Source organism: Callithrix jacchus, chromosome 8, assembly GCF_049354715.1.
Source record: "Callithrix jacchus isolate 240 chromosome 8, calJac240_pri, whole genome shotgun sequence".
Taxonomy (NCBI): domain Eukaryota; kingdom Metazoa; phylum Chordata; class Mammalia; order Primates; family Cebidae; genus Callithrix; species Callithrix jacchus.
In genome coordinates this window covers 21180902-21200492 of record NC_133509.1, presented here as the reverse complement: position 1 = coordinate 21200492, position 19591 = coordinate 21180902, and the positions used below count along the sequence as shown (strand labels likewise).

General features: G+C 51.6%; 1 protein-coding gene across 6 annotated transcripts; it reads left to right on the top strand.

The window, feature by feature from the left end:
* Positions 1-393: 393 nt before the first annotated feature.
* Positions 394-18547, top strand: CYP11A1 (cytochrome P450 family 11 subfamily A member 1). Of its 6 annotated transcripts, none has more exons than XM_035259218.3 (9): positions 394-428; positions 7791-7946; positions 11215-11414; positions 12429-12632; positions 13281-13441; positions 16616-16782; positions 17027-17105; positions 17563-17760; positions 18224-18547. In XM_035259218.3, exons 3-9 carry the CDS (start codon positions 11264-11266, stop codon positions 18353-18355), a joined length of 1092 nt encoding a protein of 363 aa, XP_035115109.1. In that variant the 5' UTR covers positions 394-428; positions 7791-7946; positions 11215-11263; the 3' UTR covers positions 18356-18547. The 6 variants fall into 6 exon arrangements, with proteins under 6 accessions (XP_035115109.1, XP_002807222.3, XP_035115105.2 ...); XM_002807176.7 differs by having other exon boundaries at positions 394-722; XM_035259216.3 differs by lacking the exon at positions 394-428 and adding an exon at positions 1938-2063.
* Positions 18548-19591: the final 1044 nt, after the last annotated feature.

The window sequence follows — 19591 nt, the reverse complement described above, 5'->3', positions numbered from 1 at the left end:
ATAATTAAGATGTATGTTGCCCCAAGCTGGCAAGATGGCTCTGACCTTTTCTTGGGCCCCCCAAACACAGGTTGTCTGCAATCTTGACCAAAGGCTGCCAGGGCATGCACTCTGCTGCATGGGCCAGTAGGAGGCCCCAGCTCAGACAAAGACACAGGCAGATATTTCAGGAGTCTGCTAGGGCTGGCACTGAGGGCAGAGACAGAGGGGTTTCCCTGTCCTTTGGGGAGCCTCCCTGGCTGCAGAAATTCCAGACTGAACCTTCATACTGAGTAAGGGAGGAGCTGTGTGTGGGCTGGAGCCTGCAGGATGAGGAAGGACGTGAATGTTTTATCAGCCTCTGGTGCGGCCTTGAGATGGTAGTTATAATCTTGGCCCTGGTGTCCCAGGCCCACAGTCATCTGGGAGTCCCCGTTAGAGTGAAGCAGGTACAGTCACAGCTGTGGGGACAGCATGCTGGCCAAAGGTCTTCCCCCACGCTCAGTCCTGGCCAAAGGCTGCCAAACCTTTCTGAGTGCTCCGAGGGAGGGGCTGGGGCGTCCCAGGGTGCCCACCGGTGAGGGAGCTGGAATCTCCACTCGCAGTCCTCGCCCCTTCAGTGAGATCCCCTCTCCTGGTGACAATGGATGGCTAAACCTGTACCATTTCTGGAGAGAGTTGGGCACACACAAAATCCACCTTCACCAAGTCCAGAATTTCCAGAAGTATGGCCCCATTTACAGGTAAGTCTGGCAGGGGGTGGGAGCTGATGGGACAGGGAGGAGGAGGGGCCCAGGCAGCCCCGCTGTGCTCTCCACTCCCCAAATACGCTGTTCTCCACTTCCAAACTCCTGTCCAACTTCTCTCTTTTTTTTTGTAATACAATACAGAAATATATCGGGGATATTTCAAAACTCAGCATTTCAATCTGTGAATGTCTTAATCAAGTACCCTAAATCAGGCATCCACTTGTGAAACAACCGGTGGCAAGACCACCAGCCATCTGCAAGGAAGATCTTTAATGGGTCCAAACCCTAGATCTGGCACGGCGCAGTGGCTCACACCCATAATCTCAGCACGTCGGGAGGCCGAGGCAGAAGGATCACTTGAGGTTAGGAGTTCGAGTCCAGCCTGGTCAACATGGTGAAACCCCGTCTTTATTAAAAATACAAAAATTAGCCGGGCGTGGTGGCGGACGCCTGTAATCCCAGCTACTTGGGAGGCTGAGCCAGGAGAATCGCTTGAACCCGGGAGGCGGAGGTTGCAGCGACCAAGATCGCACCATTGCACTCCAGCCTGGGCCACAGAGCGAGATTCCATCTCAAACAAAACAAAACAACTCCTTGGTCTGAGGAAGGGCGACTGAGGCTAAGTTTCGAACTCCTGGCCCTGGAGCTGTCAGCCCAGGCAGCGAGTTTTAAAAACGGGAGGAGGGCGAGTGATTTGCAGTTGAGAGCACAGAGTGAAAAGGTCGCAGGGTGGCCAAGTTTGGAGCTAGCCACAACCCCAGCTTTCCTCCCAGCGCACGCCGCGGCCGCCGGGGCCGCGTGATTCCGGCCTTGGGTCCGCCCTCGCGTCGCCCCCAGCCCGCTCCTGCGCTCTGCGTTAGCCGCTTACCCCCGCCTCACCTCGGTGGCTGCCCCAGCGCATCCGCCCCCGGGTGGGCCAGCGTTCACTTCAGGGCGAGGTCGAGGCGCTCCGTCCCTGCCGGTTCCTAGGTCCCCGTCACTCTGCCGCCAAGTTCCCCTGCATGGACTCCGTGCGCTTTGAGGTGTTACGGGGGCGCTGGGGCGCTAGCTCCGCGGGTCCTGCCGGGAGGCAGCGGCGAAGCAGGGAGCGTTTTTCCGCCGGGCCTGCGCCCCTGCAGCTTCCCCGGCCCGCTTCGGCTGGCTTCGGCTGGCCTCGGCCCTTGCTCGCGGCGCTCACCCGAGCTCACCCGAGCCCACTCGAGCAGACCCAGACCCACCCGAGCTCACCCGAGTCCACCTGTGCCAACAGTGGGGAACTACGGTGACGACCGCGGCGGCCGGTCCTCTCTCGTCCAAATTCTGATCTTACTTCTTCCAGGCCTGGGATAGTGGCGGGTAAAAGGGAAAGTATTCCGGGTTCCCAGGCCTGAGGCCTCAACCTTCCGCAGATCCCACTCCCTCTGAAACTCCCAGAGAGAGGTGGTTACTAAGTGCTTGCCTAATCCGTTACCCTCGGCACACCTTGCAAGCGTTTGTTATCCCCAAGGTCACAGGAGCCTGAGGCTCAGAGAGGTCACCCAGCGACATTCCTGTCCTGCTGGGGAGCTGACCTTGCCCTCGGCCCTGGGGCTCTGGAGCCCCTGAGCTTGTCCCTTCCTTTTCCCAAGAATCGGCCTGGCTTCCTGCTAGGAGGAAAGGACATTTTTTTGGTCTTTGGGTCTGTGAGCCCCCAGGGCCTGTGGCTGGTGTTTTTTGATGGAGTCTTGCTCTGTCGCCCAGGCTGGACTGCACTGGCGCGATCTCAGCTCACTGCAACCTCCGCCTCCCGGGTTCAAGCGATTCTCCTGAAGCGATTCTCCTGCCTCAGTCTCGTGACTAGCTGGGATTACAGGCGCCTGCCATCACACCCAGCTAATTTTTTTTTTTTTTTTTTGTATTTTTAGAAGAGACGGGGTTTCACCATGTTGGCCAGGCTGGTCTTGAACTCCTGACCTCCTGATCCACCTGCCTTGGCCTCCCAAAGTGCTGGGATTACAGGCGTGAGCCACTGCACCTGGCGGGACTGTGGCTTTTTCCTGGAAAAACTGCTAAAGCGGGTTTCCACGGTGGGGAGCCTTCCAGCCACCCCTGAGTTCTTTGTTAAGAGTCTGGTTGAGAGGGAAGGGAGGTGGTCTAGTGGGTGGTTTGGGGCTGGGAGGGGAGACCGGGAGGGACAGTACATTTTCGTTTAAATGAAAGGTCTTTACAACTCAGAGCATTCTGATGGGTCAGTCAGGAAGGGGACAGGTATAATGAGCTGGCTGGTTTGATGGCTGGGCTGGGGGTGGGAGGGAGGACAGGCTACTTTTGTTGGGGCTTCAGCTGCTCCCTCCCTCCCTTTCTCCCTCTCTCATAACTCCTTTAAAGTCCAAACTGCCTCTTTTGTTAGCTGGTTGGTGGCAAGAGCTTCCCCTGCCCCGCACCCCACCTCATTCAGGGTTGAGTGCTGGGTTTGGGAGGTTGCTCCTCTCTGGGCCTCCCCTTCCTCCCTGCTCTCCTAGGCCTGCTCTCCCTGCCTCTGTCCCGTGCTCACTTCACATAGATCTCTATCTACCCCTGCTTCCTGCTCTCTTCCCTTTTCACCACTTCCTAGACCACCAGTAGCAACTCCTTCTTTTTTTTTTTTTTTTTTTTTGAGATGGAGTTTCGCTCTTGTTACCCAGGCTGGAGTGCAATGGCACGATCTCAGCTCACCGCAACCTCCGCCCCCTGGGTTCAGGCAATTCTCCTGCCTCAGCCTCCTGAGTAGCTGGGATTACAGGCACACGCCACCGTGCCCAGCTAATTTTTTATAGTTTTTAGTAGAGACGGGGTTTCACCATGTTGACCAGGATGGTCTCGATCTGCCGACCTCGTGATCCACCCGCCTCGGCCTCCCAAAGTGCTGGGACTACAGGCTTGAGCCACCGTGCCCGGCCGCAACTCCTTCTTTTATACAGCCCCTTCGTTACCAGTGGGGGTCCAGGTTCTTGGCATCTTGAACAAAGATTTGGACAAAATGTACAAAGCAAGGAAAGAATGAAGGGATTTATTGAAAATAAAGTACACTCCACAGCGTGGGGGTGGGCCGAGCGCAGGGGCTCAAGGGTCCCATTACAGAATTGTGGGGAATTTACCCCCTAGAGAATTCCGCTGGTTACTTCAGGTATGCCTTATGTAAATGGAGAGGATGAAGTATTCAAGTTACAAAGTCATACGCCCTATGGAGAGGATATTTCCTGTTAGAGCTGAAGTGTGTTCCCTGCCTCCAGACCCTATTTTCCTGCCTCACCTTTCTGTTTTCTGAGTCACTTCCATCTGAATCTTGTAACATGTCCCTGTAGTTGGTGTTATTACTTCCCCATTTTACAGATGGGGAAACCGAGGCCTAGTGAGAAGGGTCTTGTCAATGTCACACAACTCATGAGAGCAAAGCCAGGGCGGGAACCGGAATTGTCTGGCTTCCAGCTCTGTATGTCATTATACTCGAACTTACAGCTAATAAGCAATAAACTTCTGAATAAATGTGAGGAATTTAAAATATAACTTTTGTGGGGTTTTTCCAAAGCAAAGGCTGTTCTTGTTTTATATAGAGCAATTTAGAAAATTGAAAATTTAGAAAAATGAAAAATTGAAGTCAGGTACAATCAATTCCAATAACATTTAAGTATTATTAAGAATGTGAACATACGACCAGTCTCAGTGGCTCACGCCTGTAATCCCAGCACTTTGGGAGGCCGAGGCAGGTGGATCACCTGAGGTCGGGAGTTCAAGACCAGCCTGACCAACATGGAGAAACCACGTCTCTACTAAAAATACAAAATTAGCTGGGCGTGGTGGCACATGCCTGTAATCCCAGCTGCTCGGGAGGCTGAGGCCGGAGAATTGCTTGAACTTGGGAAGCTGAGGTTGTGGTGAGCTGAGATTGTCCCATTGCACTCTAGCCTGGGCAATAAGAGGGAAACTCTGTTTAAAAAAAAAAAAAAAAGAATGTGAATATACTATATATGCTACTTGTGTTGTCCCACAATAATATATCAAGGACTTCTTTCCTCATTTCTCTCTCTAATATAAACTTATTTTTCTTAATTTAAGAGGAAGTGCTGTTTAGTGGTTCTCAGACTTTTCTGGGGATAGATCCCATTTCGTTTATTTGTATCTTCTTCCTTTTTCTTGATCTATCTTATTAATATTTATTTTGTTTTGAAACAGGGTCTTGCTCTGTCTCCCAGGCTGGAGTACAGCGGTGCCATCATAGCTCACTGTAGCCTTGAACTCCCAGGATCAGACGATCCTCCCCCTCTTTCCTTGGCTTCCCAAAGCACTGGGATTGCAGGTGTGAGCCACTATGCCCGACCTCTAATATAATTATGAAAGACAGCATGGTAGTCCACAGTATAGATTTTTTCCCCCACCAGTTCTTTACAGTGAATGTCCAGCCTACTTTTGACATTTTTCTATGAGCCGTGTTGCTGCAATGGACGTCCTCATCCATCAGGCATCGTTGTTGATGTCAGATCATTGCCTTGGGCTAGATTCCCAGAAGTGGAATTGATAATGATATAGCAGTTCAAGGGCTTGGCTGAGCTGGCGTAGGGATATGCAAAGACACGTGGTAGCTGGAAAAACACTGAGGGGATTTGTTTTGGGAGGCCACAGAACAAGTGAAGGCCTGAGACTCTTCAAGGTAGGTCCAGGCTTTCCGGCTTAGTGGTTAAGGCAGCACTATGAGAGGAGAGAGAGAGAGAGAATGCACGCACACGTGAGCCCCCTTGGCTTGCATCTGTATGTTTTTATACTTTGCCTAAAAATATATCTTAAATTAACTTTCTTAGACAAAAGGGAGAGACAAGCAAGAAGTTATCGGCAAGACCAGCTCCCAATACATCAACAAGGAGGGTTTAAGGTCTCTCAAAGTGACTGAGTGGTCGGTGAAAAAGAAAGAGAGACAAGGAAAAAGTTTTCCTTAAAGCTGGGCCCAGGAAAGACACCACATAATGCTGCTCCGTGGATGTCTGACATTCCCCTGAAAACCTCAGTATTTTACTGTGCTCTTTCAATAGGGGAGGCGGGAGCGAGGTTAAGCAAAGTTTCAGTGATAATTATACAAAAAGAATACATCTGCAAAAACTGGTGCACAAAAATCACAAAGTGGTATTATAAAAGCAGAACAATGTAAAGATAACTTTCTGTGTGTCAGCACAGAAATCATACCCCTTAGCAAGAATAGAGGTTAAACATAAACTTATGATTATCAGCAAGAACATATTGGGCTCACAACTGGAGGGGGAACAGGATCTGACACAGGACAACCAGCCTGACCACAAAAACTTCAAGACGAGGGGCCTCCATGCAGGCCTGGAGGAGCAGGGGGAGAAGAAAGACTTTTACATCCTTATCTCCACCACAGAGACAGACGCCCCTCATGCATCTGTTTATAAGCTCTCCATAAGGGTCAAATTCCCTTTCCAGGGCCATAATCAATATGCCTTTCCTGGGAAGGAATCCAGGTAATAAACCTCTCCATTACACGTCCGTTTATAGGCTCTCTGCAATGAGAAGCCCAAGACTTGCTGTCATCTCTCCCCGGCAGTCATGCTACGTGGTTAGTCCCTTTCAGAGTTCCTGTTTTTACCAGAACAGTTCAGCAGAGCCAAAGTTACAAGTTGCAGCTCAGCATTTCACATTGTCCTTCATTTTCTCAAATATAATCAATACAGCAAGTAACACAAAGCAAATAACTCATTTCGGGGAAATCAGATTCTAAGATAATTTACAAGTTAAAAATCAACAACAATTTCTTCTTATTTCAGATAGCTTGGGTTTTGCCAATTCTTCCAGAAGCTTGGGGTTGCTCAGTCACCACAGAGGGGTTCAGATTATTCCCAAGAAGAAGCGGAATTTCCTGTTGTTTTGTAGTAGTTGTATTTTTATTTCTCATTTTTTGCTTAAATAATAGAATTAATTTCCTGGCAGTTCTGGAAACTAGAAGTCAGAGATCAAGGTTTTGGGTGAGTTGCTTGCTCTCTTCTGAGGCCTCTCTCCTTGGAGTTAGATGCCATCTTCTCCACGTGTGTTGACGTGGTCTTTCCTCTGTGTGTCCCCATGTCCTCTTCTCTTCGTGTAAGAACAACCAGTCATATTTAACAGTTGTATTTGGCCAGGCACGGTGGCTCACACCTGCTTTCCCAGCACTTTGGGAGGCTGAGGTGGGAGGATCTCTTGAGCCCAGGAGTTTGAGACCAGCCTGGGAAACATGGCAAAACCTAATCTCTACAAAAAATACAAAAATTAGCAAGGCATGGTGGTGGGTGCCTGTAGTCCCAGTTACTTGGGGGAGCCTGGGAATTCAGGGCTGCAGTGAGCCGTGATCACACCACTGCACTCCAGCCTGGGTGACAGAGACTCTGCCTCAAAACAATAACAAAAACCCAGTTGTATTGAATAGAGACTCTGCGAAGCGATTTGCAAACCCTTTCTCCCTGCCTATAGGCTGGGGCCTGATGTTTTGCTGAAGTTTTATTTTAATAGAGACAAAGTGTGTGGTCGGGTAGCCTCTGACTCTTAGGGGCAGGGTGGCCACTCCCAGAATTTCAGTTGTAGAGTCTGGCAGGGATTTGACCTGGAATTTGGCCTACCTTGCAAGCTGTAGTGAGTCACTGTAGCCGTGACACGAAAGTGTGCCATGGTTCTGAGCTCTGTGGACGGGTGAGAAGCGGCGGCTGCTGTGGAGTGAACACAGGAAGAGTGTGCGTGGAGCAGAGGACTTGCTGGTCCATGGAAGGCTCTGGGGTGGGCTTTGGGCTGGCCCTGGGGATGTGCTGTGGGACAGCAGCAACAGTGATCATAAAGCTGTCACTTGTAGAATGTTTAACAAAGGTCACATCCATATACTTGCTATCATCTTGTCCTTCAGCAACGCCGTGAGACAGGCACTGTGTTTGTCTTTATTTTATAGAAAAGGAAACTGAGACTCAGAGAGGTTAAGGGCCTTGACTCAGGTCTCACAGTCAGCAAGTTGTGGAACTGTGAGGCAGCTGTGCTGAGCTGTATCCACAGCTGTCCTTGGATCCATCCGTCACCCTCTCTCCCCCACCTCTCCAGGGAGAAGCTTGGCAATGTGGAGTCGGTTTATGTCATCGACCCTGAAGATGTGGCCCTTCTCTTTAAGTACGAGGGCCCCAGCCCGGAACGATTCCTCATCCCGCCTTGGGTCGCCTATCACCAGTATTACCAGAGACCAGTAGGAGTCCTGTTGAAGTGAGTCCTGGGCTAACTCCCAGGGTCTGGAGGGAGATGGTGGGGAGCTGTGGGGAGGACAGAGGCAAGCGGTGAGGGGCTGAGGCCAGGCTTGCCCTGTGCCTCCTAGCAGGGCCTCTAGGTGAATATCCGTCATTTTCCTGCCTCCCTAAAACAAATGATGATGATAATGATGATGATAATGAATTGCTCCGCCAGCCTTCAGGGAAATGGTCCTACTGAAGATCCTAATGAGTAATTAAAGACCTGGTGAAGTTCTCAGTGATTGGTTTGCTTACTGAGTCCCACCTTACTGAGCATGCTTGATGAGTCGGGACTTGTGCCAGGAGCTGGGGATACAGTGACAAATAGAGCAGGGACCTGCCACTGTGAGTTCCATACAGGCTAAAGGGGCAGTGAGGCCTTTGCCCTACATGGGGACAGATCAGTGTTTTTAAGTGTAGTGGATACCGTTTTCTACCAAATTGTTCATCAATTTTTTTTTTTTTTGAGACAGAGTTTCACTTTTGTGAAACTTTTCTAGCCCAGGCTAGAGTGCAATGATGCAATGTTGGCTCACTGCAACCTCCCCCTCCGGGGTTCAAGTGATTCTCCTGCCTCAGCCTCCCGAGTAGCTGGGATTACAGGCATGTGCCACTACGCCTGTCTAATTTTTTGTATTTTTAGTAGACAGGATTTCTTCATGTCGGTCAGGCTGGCCTTGAACTCCCGACCTTAGGTGATCCGCCTGCCTCAGCCACCCTGGGAGTCCAGGCATGAGTCACTGTGCCTGACCTATCAATTTATTTTTATTTTTTTATTTTGTGATGGGGCTCACTGTGTCACCCAGGCTAGAGTACAATGGTTCAGTCATGGCTCACTGCAGCCTCTGCCTCCCTGGCTCAGGTGATCCTCCCACCTCAGCCTCCTTAGTAGCTGGGATTACAGGTGCGTGCCACCACACCCAGCCAGGTTTTACATTTTTAGTACAGATGGGATTTTGCCATTTGCCCAGGCTGGTCTTGAACTCCTGGGCTCAAGCGATCCTTCCGCTTTGGCCTCCCAAAGCGCTAGGATTATAGGAATGAGCCACCACACTCAGTCCATCAAAAATGTAAAATGTGGGGTGCGGTGCAGTAGCTCATGCCTGTAATCCCAGCACTTTGGGAGGCCAAGGAGGACAGATTACTTGAGCTCAGGAGTTCAAGACCACCCTGGGCCACACAGTAAGAGCCCATCTCTACAAAAAAATAAATAATTAGCTGGGTGTGGTGGCAGGTGCCTGTGGTCCCAGCTATTTGCAAGGCTGAGACCAGAGACTTGCTGGAGCCCAGGAAGTGGAGGTTGCTGTAAGCAGAGATCACACCATTGTAAGTGGAGGTTACAATGAAGATCATACCCAGGAAGTGGAGGTTCCTGGGAGATCACACCCAGGAAGTAGAGGTTGCTGTAAGCAGAGATCACACCACTGCACTTTTGAAACAGATCCTGTCTCAAAAGAAAAAAGGTAAAATGCAACCATATCAAGTGTTGGTGAGACTACAGGACAACTGGAGCTCTCATCTGCTGCTGGTGGGAGTGTAAACTGGAGCCACTACTTTGGAAAATGATTGGACATTTTCTTTTGAAATGGAATATTTTCATACCTGTGACATAGCAGTTTGACTTCAGGGATATATTCCAAAGAATATCCCTGCTTTGGGGGACGTGTAGTAGAATGTTTGCAGTAGTACTGTTCATGATATTAAAAACCAGAAAGCTACTTAAATGCCCAGTAGGTTTGTAAGTGAATGAATTGTAGTATACACCAGTCAAAATGAAGGGTCTCAGTGTCCCACAGCAATACGGATGATACTTAGAACGATACAACTAAGTGAAAGAAGCAAGTCTGACAAAGCATGACAGCTTTTTATTTTATTTTATTTGAGATGGAGTCTCGCTCTGTCAAGTGAGCTGGAGTGCAATGGCATGGTCTCAGCTCACTGCAACCTCCACCTCCCTGGTTCAAGTGATTCTCCTGGCTCAGCCTCCTGAGTAGCTGGGATAACAGGCGCCCACCACCACACCCAGCTACATTTTGTATTTTTAATAGAGACAGCGTTTCACCAGGTTAGCCAGGCTGGTCTCAAACTCCTGACCTCAGGTGATCCACCTGCCTCGACCTCCCCAAGTGCTGGGATCATAGGCGTGAGCCACTGTCCCTGGCCAACAGCTTTTTAAAAGAAGTTAAAAACAAGTATATATTTTATAATAGTACCTTTTAGGAATAAATGGAGATCAGATAAAATTAGACACAGACAAGAGCAAGGGATTCTGGTGGGTGGTCTCCTTAGAAGTGAACCAAGGATGTGGAAGGACCAGTGTAAGTTACTGTGAAGTTCCTAGTTTCCGTGGTGGGTGGTAAGTTTACAATAACATTCTTACCAAGTCACAAAAAGGATTTTGCATGGACTGATTTTCAAGAGTGTGCCATGGCCCGGCATGGTGGCTCATCCCTATAATCCCAGCACTTTGGGAGGCTAAGGTGGGCAGATCACAAGGTGAGGCGATCGAGATCTTGGCTAACATGGCGAAACCCCGTCTCTACTAAAAATAAAAAATAAAAAATTAGCTAGGCCTGTAGTCTTAGCTACTCGGGAGGCTGAAGCAGGAGAATCGCTTGAACCTGAAAGGTGGAGGTTGCAGTGAGCTGAGATCATGTCACTGCACTCCAGCCTGGGCGACAGAGCAAGACTCTGTCTTAAAAAAAAAAAAAAAAAGGAATGTACCATGAATTGAAGTTTATTAGGACCAACCCAGTTTTGGGCACCTGAGGTCCCCCAACAGTAGTGAATAATGGGATGTGTAGGGGGTGCAGAAGAGGAGAGGCTGGTCAATTTCATTTGTGCAAGAGTCAGAAAATGTTATACGGAGGGGACCTGGAGTGTCAAAGGTGAGCATCGGCCAGGAGAAAGTGGGGGTGGAAGGGTGGCATGAAAGGCAAAGAGCCTGAAAGTTACGCAAAGAGTTCTGAGAATATCAGTTCCTGGCTCTCAGCAGAGCGGGTGGAGGGGAGTTGGATTTTGTTCCCCTTCACTTTCTTTTTTCCTTTCTCTTCTCCCAGCCAGGCAGAGCAGGGAGGAGGTGAGAGGCAGAGGGCACTGGGAGAGGTGAGGGCAGGGGCCCTGGTGGGAATGCTGGATGCTGTGAGCTGTGACTCAGCTTCCTGGGAAAACTGAGTCAGCCCCCTCTGTGTTCGCCAGGCCTGGGGTCTGTGATCATGAGGGCTTGCGGGCCCATGTTTTCTCAGGAAGTCGGCAGCCTGGAAGAGAGACCGACTGGCCCTGAACCAGGAGGTGATGGTTCCAGAGACCACCAAGAACTTTGTGCCCCTGTTGGATGCAGTGTCTCGGGACTTTGTCAGTGTCCTGCACAGGCGCATCAAGAAGGCGGGCTCTGGAAATTTCTCAGGGGACATCAGTGATGACCTGTTCCGCTTTGCCTTTGAGTGTAAGGGGCTTGCACCTGGCTTGCAGTGGGCATGGGGGTGGGTGTTCACTCTCTTACCTTCAGGTTCAGCACAGACCTTGCAGAGGCATTGAGATTGGCTTCTGGGATGAGCTTCTGATCATATCCTCCATTGTCAGCTACCCAGAGGCAATTTAAGACCACCCTCAGCAATAGAGTGAGACCCCTCGCTCTGGGGTTCCCTCACCTGGCATTCTCTCTCATCTGGCATTCGTGCTGTAGGAGCAATGGTCCCCAACATACAGGTCACTATTGCCACCATCCTCCAAATCCAGAGCCTGGCTTGGCCCTTCGTTCTGCAGCTCTCCACCTCCTGGGACATAGATCTTTGAAGTCAGGTAGGGTAGAGGAGAGTTCAGTGGTTCATCTGAGGTGGGCATTGAAGAATCTGTAGGAGTTATCTAGATGGGGTAAGGAAGTCAGGCAGTAGAGGTAGAGGGAACAGTACATGTAAAGGCCCCATGGCTTGATGAAGATCGTGTGGTCATAGCAAGAAACTGGGGTACCCAAAGCTTTGTATGAAAACAGTATTAAAATTCCTTACCTGGTAGGTGGAGAGAACTTGAGGCTGTTGTAGCTTCTTCGGTCCAGCAAGACTAGGTCCGGGATGGTTAATTATCCAGGGACTTATGACCCTCAGCCTCCTTTCTGATCTGTTACAGGAAGTATTTAGCCAATTCAGCCAATTACAGATGAGAAATTTCTCCTGGTGGAAGTATGGTCAGAGCGGTTACATCCTGGGTTAGGTCCTCTCCTAGCTGTGCCAGAGATCTTGCTTCCCACCTTTCAGGTCTTCCACATGCTCTTCTGCAGAACCTATATGGTTTCCAGAAGCCCTTTAGGACTCAGGCCTCAATTTCTTTACTGAAGGAGGCTGAGGGTAGGGGCAAGAGATCCTTCGTGCTGAGGGAGGTGAGGGTGGAGGAGTCCCTGGGAGTTGTGGCTCTCAGATGGCCCTGCTGGAAGTGGCTTCTCAGCCTCTGCCTCTCCCTGCAGCCATCACTAATGTCATTTTTGGGGAGCGCCAGGGGATGCTGGAGGAGGTAGTGGACCCCGAGGCCCAGCGGTTCATCGACGCCATCTACCAGATGTTCCACACCAGCGCCCCCATGCTCAACCTCCCCCCAGACCTGTTCCGTCTGTTCAGGACCAAGATCTGGAAGGACCATGTGGCTGCATGGGACACGATTTTCAATAAAGGTGAGGGCTCCTCCAGCTGCGCTCTCCTCCTGGGAGCCCCAGGCCTCAGCCAGCCCCTTTGTCCCAAGCTATGTCAATGAGCGCTCAATGAGCGCTTGTCAATGAGCAGGAAACACACACTGTGGTGGGCAGGCGTGGGTGTCAGGAAGGCCCTGGGACCCCTGAAATGGCAGGCAGAAGGCTGGCTGGCTGTTGGGGATTGTTAGATTTTTCTGGAAAAAGAGGATCAAAGACAGCTGTGATCTTCAAAGGAGCTCATGCTCCACAGAGGGTGAAGGGCCAGTGTCTGAGCCATGGCTGTGCTGGCTGACAGGGACTTGGGGAAGGGTGGGTGGGGAAGGCTGGTGAGGATATGGCAGAGTCAGATCCCACCTCTGCCCTTTATACCCACGTCACCTTGGGCAAGTGACTATCTCTCTGTGCCTCTGTTATTTGTAAAATGGGGATGATATCACATACCCCAAGAATTCAATGACAAAGCAGATATGAAGGGCTTAGTACAGAGTAAGCGCTCAGTAAAACGGCAGCCTAAGAAGCATAGAGCTCCAGAATCCCCCGGCCCTTGGTGCCACCTCTCACCACAGACTGCCCTCCTTCCTGCCCACCTGCGGGGAACCTCACTCTTTTTTCTTTCCTCCTGACCCACAGCTGAGGCATACACCCAGAACTTCACCTGGGAATTGAGACAGAAAGGAAATGTTGACCACAATTACCGTGGCATCCTCTACAGACTCCTGGGACACAGCAGGCTGCCCTTTGAGGACATCAAGGCCAACGTCACGGAGATGCTGGCAGGAGGTGTGGATACGGTGAGGTGGCTGTAGGGACAGCACCTTGTTCCCCCCTGTGCCCACATGCCCCTCTTTGTCTAAAATCCTGTTGTCAAGGGGGCCCTACCCATGTAGGATATGTCTCTCTCCCCACCGCTATTTCTTAAGCGCTAATCTCTTAGGAAGGTTAGATCAAAGTCAGGTCACCCTGGGCATGATTTGAAGCTGATCAGCCATTTTTCTTTGCCTGTGAGAGAGGAGTGGCCAGGCATGATGGCAAGGCCCAGGTTCCAAGTGGAATCTCTACAGGAGGAGATCCCCTCTGGATGCTAGCTCCGTCAGAGCTCTGCTGATGGAGGACAACGCCCCCAGCTCCTGGGGGAGAACATGCTCACTCAAATCCGGGGAAGCAGGCAGGAGCCTGGAAACACTGGGAGGCCAGGGGCATTTGCTGTGGGCTCTGCCATCCAGGGTCTTTTTGTTGTCCTCCCTCCTCCCCCTTCTAGCCCTCAGTACCCTATGCTGCCCCCAAGGCCCAGAGACATCCCTTGTGCTCCCTCCATAGCAGCATGGCACCCCAGAAACTTGTTTTTCTGGATGTTAAGAATGATTAGTCCTGTGTGATATCCCATGTTCCAATTTTTAAATTTTTTATTATACTTTAAGTTCTGGGGTACATGTGCAGATCGTGAAGGATTGTTACATAGGTATACACATGCCATGGTGGTTTGCTGTGTCCATCCCCCTGTCATCTACATTAGGTATTTCTCCTAATGCTATCCCTCCCCAATCCTCCCATCTCCTGCTATCCCTCCCCTAGACCCCCACCCGCATCCCCACAGGCCTCGATGTGTGATGTTCCCCTCACCTCCCTGTGTCCGTGTGTTCCCGTTGTTCAACACCCACTTATGAAATGTTTAAAACTTCCCCATGCTAATGTGGTAGTGGAGTTGTTTAGTATTTACTGACTAGTTAAGGCTTAGGCACTGGGCTGTAAAAGGGAGGAATACAATAGACCTCAAATGTCCTCACATGGCTCAGAGGGGAGGGGTTTACTGGTTTGCTACCTGCTGTAACCAAATCCCACAGACTGGGGCTTAAACAACAGACATTTATATTCTTGCAGTTCTGGAGGCTGGATGTCCAAGATGGAGGTGTTGGCAGGGTTGGTGCGTTCTAAGGCGTCTCTCCTTGGCTTGTAGATGGCCGTCTTCTCCCTCTCTCTCGCATGGGCTTCCCTCTGTGTCTGTGTCAGAATCATCTCAACTCGTGAAGACGCTAGTCAGGATTGGATTAGGATCCTCCTCAAGGACTTCATTTTACTTTAAAATCTTTAAAGGTTCTGTCTCCAAATGCAGTCACATTCAGAGGTTCTGAGGTTAGGACTTCAACAGATGAATTTTGGGAGGGGCTATAGAGTTCAGCTTGTGATAGGGAGACAGCGATGCCAATGGAGGGATGGCACACTCCAATGACGGAGGCAAGCGCCCTCCACTGGCCAAGCCGGGATGTGGAGACTGACTCACGTAACTGTGAAGGACACAAAAGGCTCCACAGAGGGCCTAAAATTTTTGCAGGCAGCTGCCAGGAGGAGAGAGGAGAAATAGCGTTTCAGGCACAGGGAGAAGCACATGTCAAGCCCCCTGGGTGAATCACTTTCATCCCAGTATTGGACCTGTGTAACACTCTGATTAAGGGGTTTTGGTCCCTGGGACAGGCTGCAGATGGAGCCTCTGAGCATACCTTAAACATAGTTCATTGTCTATTATGTAGAAGAGATCTTCAAAAATCACTCACCTGCACCAAAGAAATGATTACTGTGAGGTAACATTTATTAAGCATGTGCTGTACGGCAGGCAGGGTTCTAAGCTGTTTACATATGTTACCTGATTTAGTACTCACAAACAACCCTCTAAGGTATGTTACCTTCATCTCCCTTTTTCAGATGAGGAAGCTGGAGCACAGAGAGGTTAAATAACTTGGCCAAGGTCACACAGCTAGTAACATAGCTTATCAAATCCCAAGTACCTCTCTACGGCAGGCCTTGGCAGTACTGAGATGAAAACACACATATGGCTGGAGTCTGGCAGAGGGAGCACATCCTTGCTTCTTAGGCGGGGAAGGGAATTCCAGGAAGAGGACCTAGCATGGGGAAGACTTCAGGGCTTTGCGGGCTGTGTGCCACTCCATGTAGCTGGAGCATTAAGTGCGTGTTGGAGAGAAGTGGGGAGTGGGGGATGGGGGAGCAGCAGGCAGGTTTTGAGGGGTCCTGCGGCTCAGGCCTGATCCTCTGCATTTCATCTGGAGGCTCTGGGGAGCCAGGCAAGGATTTTAAACTGAGAAGGAGCTGTGTGACAGCTTGTCATTGTCGCCCCTGCCAGGAGGAGAGAGGAAGATGTCTAAGTCCCTTGGACAAAATATGACCCTTGGTAAAATAATGTGTGAGCAACCCATGTCCTAGTCCCCAGGAGGGAGGGCTGCTCCAGGCTAGGGTCCCAAATGGTCCTGGTTTGTCATCATTGAGGAATTTGATGAGGGTCACTCAGATCTCTGGCAAAGGGCTAGTGGTCACAACCTCTGGCTTATATTGAGATTAGCTGATTAATTTCAACACACACCACACACCAATTGCAACACTGATAAGAAACATCTGGCTGGTCCGGTTTCAGCATCGTTGAGCCTTACTTGAAGCCGTGCTGCTATAGGCGAGTGCTAGGGCTTTGGGAAGTTCTATTGGAGAGAGGGGTGGCTGTTTAACAAGGCATTTCAAAAGGAATGACATTCATTCTGAAGTGCAATCATGACAGAAGGATTTGGCCTCTAAGGGCCTCTGGAATTCTTTGGAAGAAGGCGTTGGCTGTGTAGCTGACACTCTACTGGCTGGGGAGATGGGTGGGTTTTTGGCAACATGAGGGATGAGGGCAGGGATAAGCGCTGCCCCAAACATTCCTGCCTGGTCAGCAAGAAAGGCTTTTTGGACATTTCCCATTTAAACAATGGAATGTGTTTTGCTTTTGCAGAGGATGGTCTTGGAGACTGGGATGGGGTGGGGTTCTTGGAAATGAAAATTTAGCATGGAGAGAGGTTCTTGGAAATGAAAATTTAGCATGGAGAGAGGTTCTTGGAAATGAAAATTTAGCATGAGGTCAAGGACCTCAAGGAGCCCTGGAGTGACAGGTCCTCCGGTCTTCTGTATGCCCTACTCCCCACCAGACATCCATGACCCTGCAGTGGCACTTGTACGAGATGGCACGCAACCTGAAAGTGCAGGATATGCTGCGGGCGGAGGTTTTGGCCGCCCGGCGCCAGGCCCAGGGAGACACAGCCACAATGCTGCAGCTGGTGCCACTCCTGAAAGCCAGCATCAAGGAGACTCTGAGGCAAGCCCACAACCACCCATGCCACCCCCAACTGCAGTCCCTGGGCAGGGCCAGGGAAGTGACCGGGTCAAGGGTTAGGAGGATCAGCTGGTGGAGGAGGTTGGAAGCAGGAAGGGAAAAGTCTGGAGGAGAAAGGAAATAAAGCCAGGGCCCTACTCTGGCATGAGTGCCATGCAGGGTGTGGGACTCGGGGGCTGCGACCAGCCTTCAGGGCCATCAGCTTCTGAGTGCCCTCCTCCTGCAGACTCCACCCCATCTCCGTGACCCTGCAGAGATATCTTGTAAATGATCTGGTTCTTCGAGATTACATGATTCCTGCCAAGGTAGGCGCAGTCAGCGGGCTGCAGGCTCTGCCAGTCAGAGAGGGCTGGAGCAGGCTGCAATTGCAGACAGAGGGTCGCACTGGGGCCCTGCTGGGGCAGCAGTCTCAGTCTGAGTGAAGGGCAGAGGTGGTGCGCCTGGTGGGCAGTGACCTCTAGGATGTTATTGGAAACCAGGGTTAAGAGGAAGACTTCACGGTTTGCCTGGGTCTGAGGAAAGGGTGGAACAATCACCCTAGCCTTGTGTCTTCCGCTGTCACCATTTGGTGGGTAAGGATCACAGAGGGGCAGGGCCTTGTTCAAGGTTGCACAGTGTGCAGAATGTCCTGCCCTGGAGAGCTGGGCAACCATTCTGGGGAGTGGGAGTGGTGGTGAGAGGGCAGGGGCTGGGGAAGGGGGTGTGGTGCTCAGGGCTGCAGGGAGGCAGGGCTTACTCGGGCCTCTGATCACCTTGCCCCAGACGCTGGTGCAGGTGTCCCTTTATGCTCTGGGCCGAGAGCCCACCTTCTTCTTCGACCCGGAAAATTTTGACCCAACCCGATGGCTGAGCAAAGACAAGAACATCACTCACTTCCGGAACTTGGGCTTTGGCTGGGGTGTGCGGCAGTGTCTGGGACGGCGGATCGCTGAGCTGGAGATGACCATCTTCCTCATCAATGTGAGTCAGGCCGGGGACATCTGGGCACCCTGGGCTGGCCCTTGCCCCAATGACGGCACCAACCTTCCCCCTCCCATCTCTGTCTAGAGCCAAGAAAGTCAGGGCTGGGGCACGTCTACCTCCAGTTACTTGCTCCGACTCTCTCCCACAATTCCCTACTGCCCCTCTTTCAGGTTCAACCACTCAGCACCCACTGTTACCCCTGGCCGTCCATTCCCCATGGTGGTGATGGGATGGGACAGGACTGAAGTGTGTAGAGGAGTTAAAGTCTAAGCTTGAATTGAGGGAACGGAGCACTTGGGTGCATTATCAGGCACTGTGCAGGGTTACACGAGGAGCTGGTGGTTAACTCCTGGAGCTCCTCAAATCACACTTCACAGGCACTGCCTATGGGTGAATGGGCCTGCCCAGGGAGACAGATCCTCCTCTGCCCTCCCCTAAACCTACCATCGGCCTTTCTCAGATGCTGGAGAACTTCAGAGTTGAAATCCAACATCTCAGCGATGTAGGCACCACATTCAACCTCATCCTGATGCCTGAAAAGCCCATCTTCTTCACCTTCTGGCCCTTTAACCAGGAAGCAACCCAGGAGTGATCAGAAAGGATGGCCTGCAGCCATGTGGGAGGAAACCCCAGGGGGTGGGGCCCACAGGGTCTCTGCATCTTCAGTCCTCTGTCCCCAGCCCTGCTGAGCAGGTAGGGTGGGATCTCAGTGGTCACCTTCCTCAGCCCAGCTGGGCCGCTCCTCGTCACCAACCCCATGGAGACAATAAACAGCTGAACCATGTAGTGTCTTTCTTTCCATGAGACTCATTCGGTGCTCATCACTCCCATGGAGGTGCTTCCTGGGTTAAAGCAGGATCTGGGGCATGCTCGGGGGACCCAGGCAGCCACACTTGAAGCCACCTCTGCTGGTACCCACTCACCTGTGGCAGCTCAGGAGCCAGCAGGATCAACTCCAGGTTCCCCGGGGCAAGGGGTGAGGCAGAGTGAGGGGGAGTAGGGGAGGGACTGCCACTGTGCCAGGAGCTGCAGAAGCATCAGGCAGAGGGACGAAGGAGAACTGGGGAGTTCTGTGGAGAGAACAGGGTGGCCCCGAGAGGTGTGGCCCAGTCTTGCCTTTCTGGGTAGACCTGATCCACAGGGGTAAGGCTGGCACAGGGCTCTGGTTGGGTGAACCCTGGGTGGGAGTTCCCTGTGGGGCATGAGGACTTCCTGCCAAGGCCCAGTCAGAGTCCTGGGCATGGCTATGGCCAAGACCTGTGGGCGAGACCCCCTGCTACTGAAGGGCTGGCAGGAGGTGACTGACCGGGGACAAGAGGCCAGCCTCCTCTACCCTTCCTGGGCCTCCTCTGGGCTTGCTCCAGGCCTCATTTCTTGCTCTGGGGGCTTGTACCCCTTGTCCAGGGGCAGGAGGCAGGAAGACTACTCTGTAGCAGAGCCGTTGGTTATCTGGACTGAATGACCCTGGTTTGGATTTCCGCCCCTTAATCACTCGGGGTCCCACAGCTTCTGACCTGACTCCTCTCAGCCCTCAGGTATCCAGGTCCAAGTCCTGCAGGCAGGTGGGGGAGCTCGTCCACTGAGGCCAGTGGTCCAGCTGGCCTGGCCTCCCCTGCCGGGAGCTGCAGGGTCTGGGTCCACCCTTGGAGCCCTTCTGCTTTCCCCCCACACAATCCTCTTCCCTGTTGTCTTTCTCTCTCCTTCCTGTGCCCATTTTCTTCTACGGTTCTGAGTCAGCTTTGACTCAGAAATGTTACAGCCAAAGAGGTCAAGCTCTGCATGGAACAGATGGGGAAACTGAAGCCCAGAGAGGTTGCTTGGGTTCCTT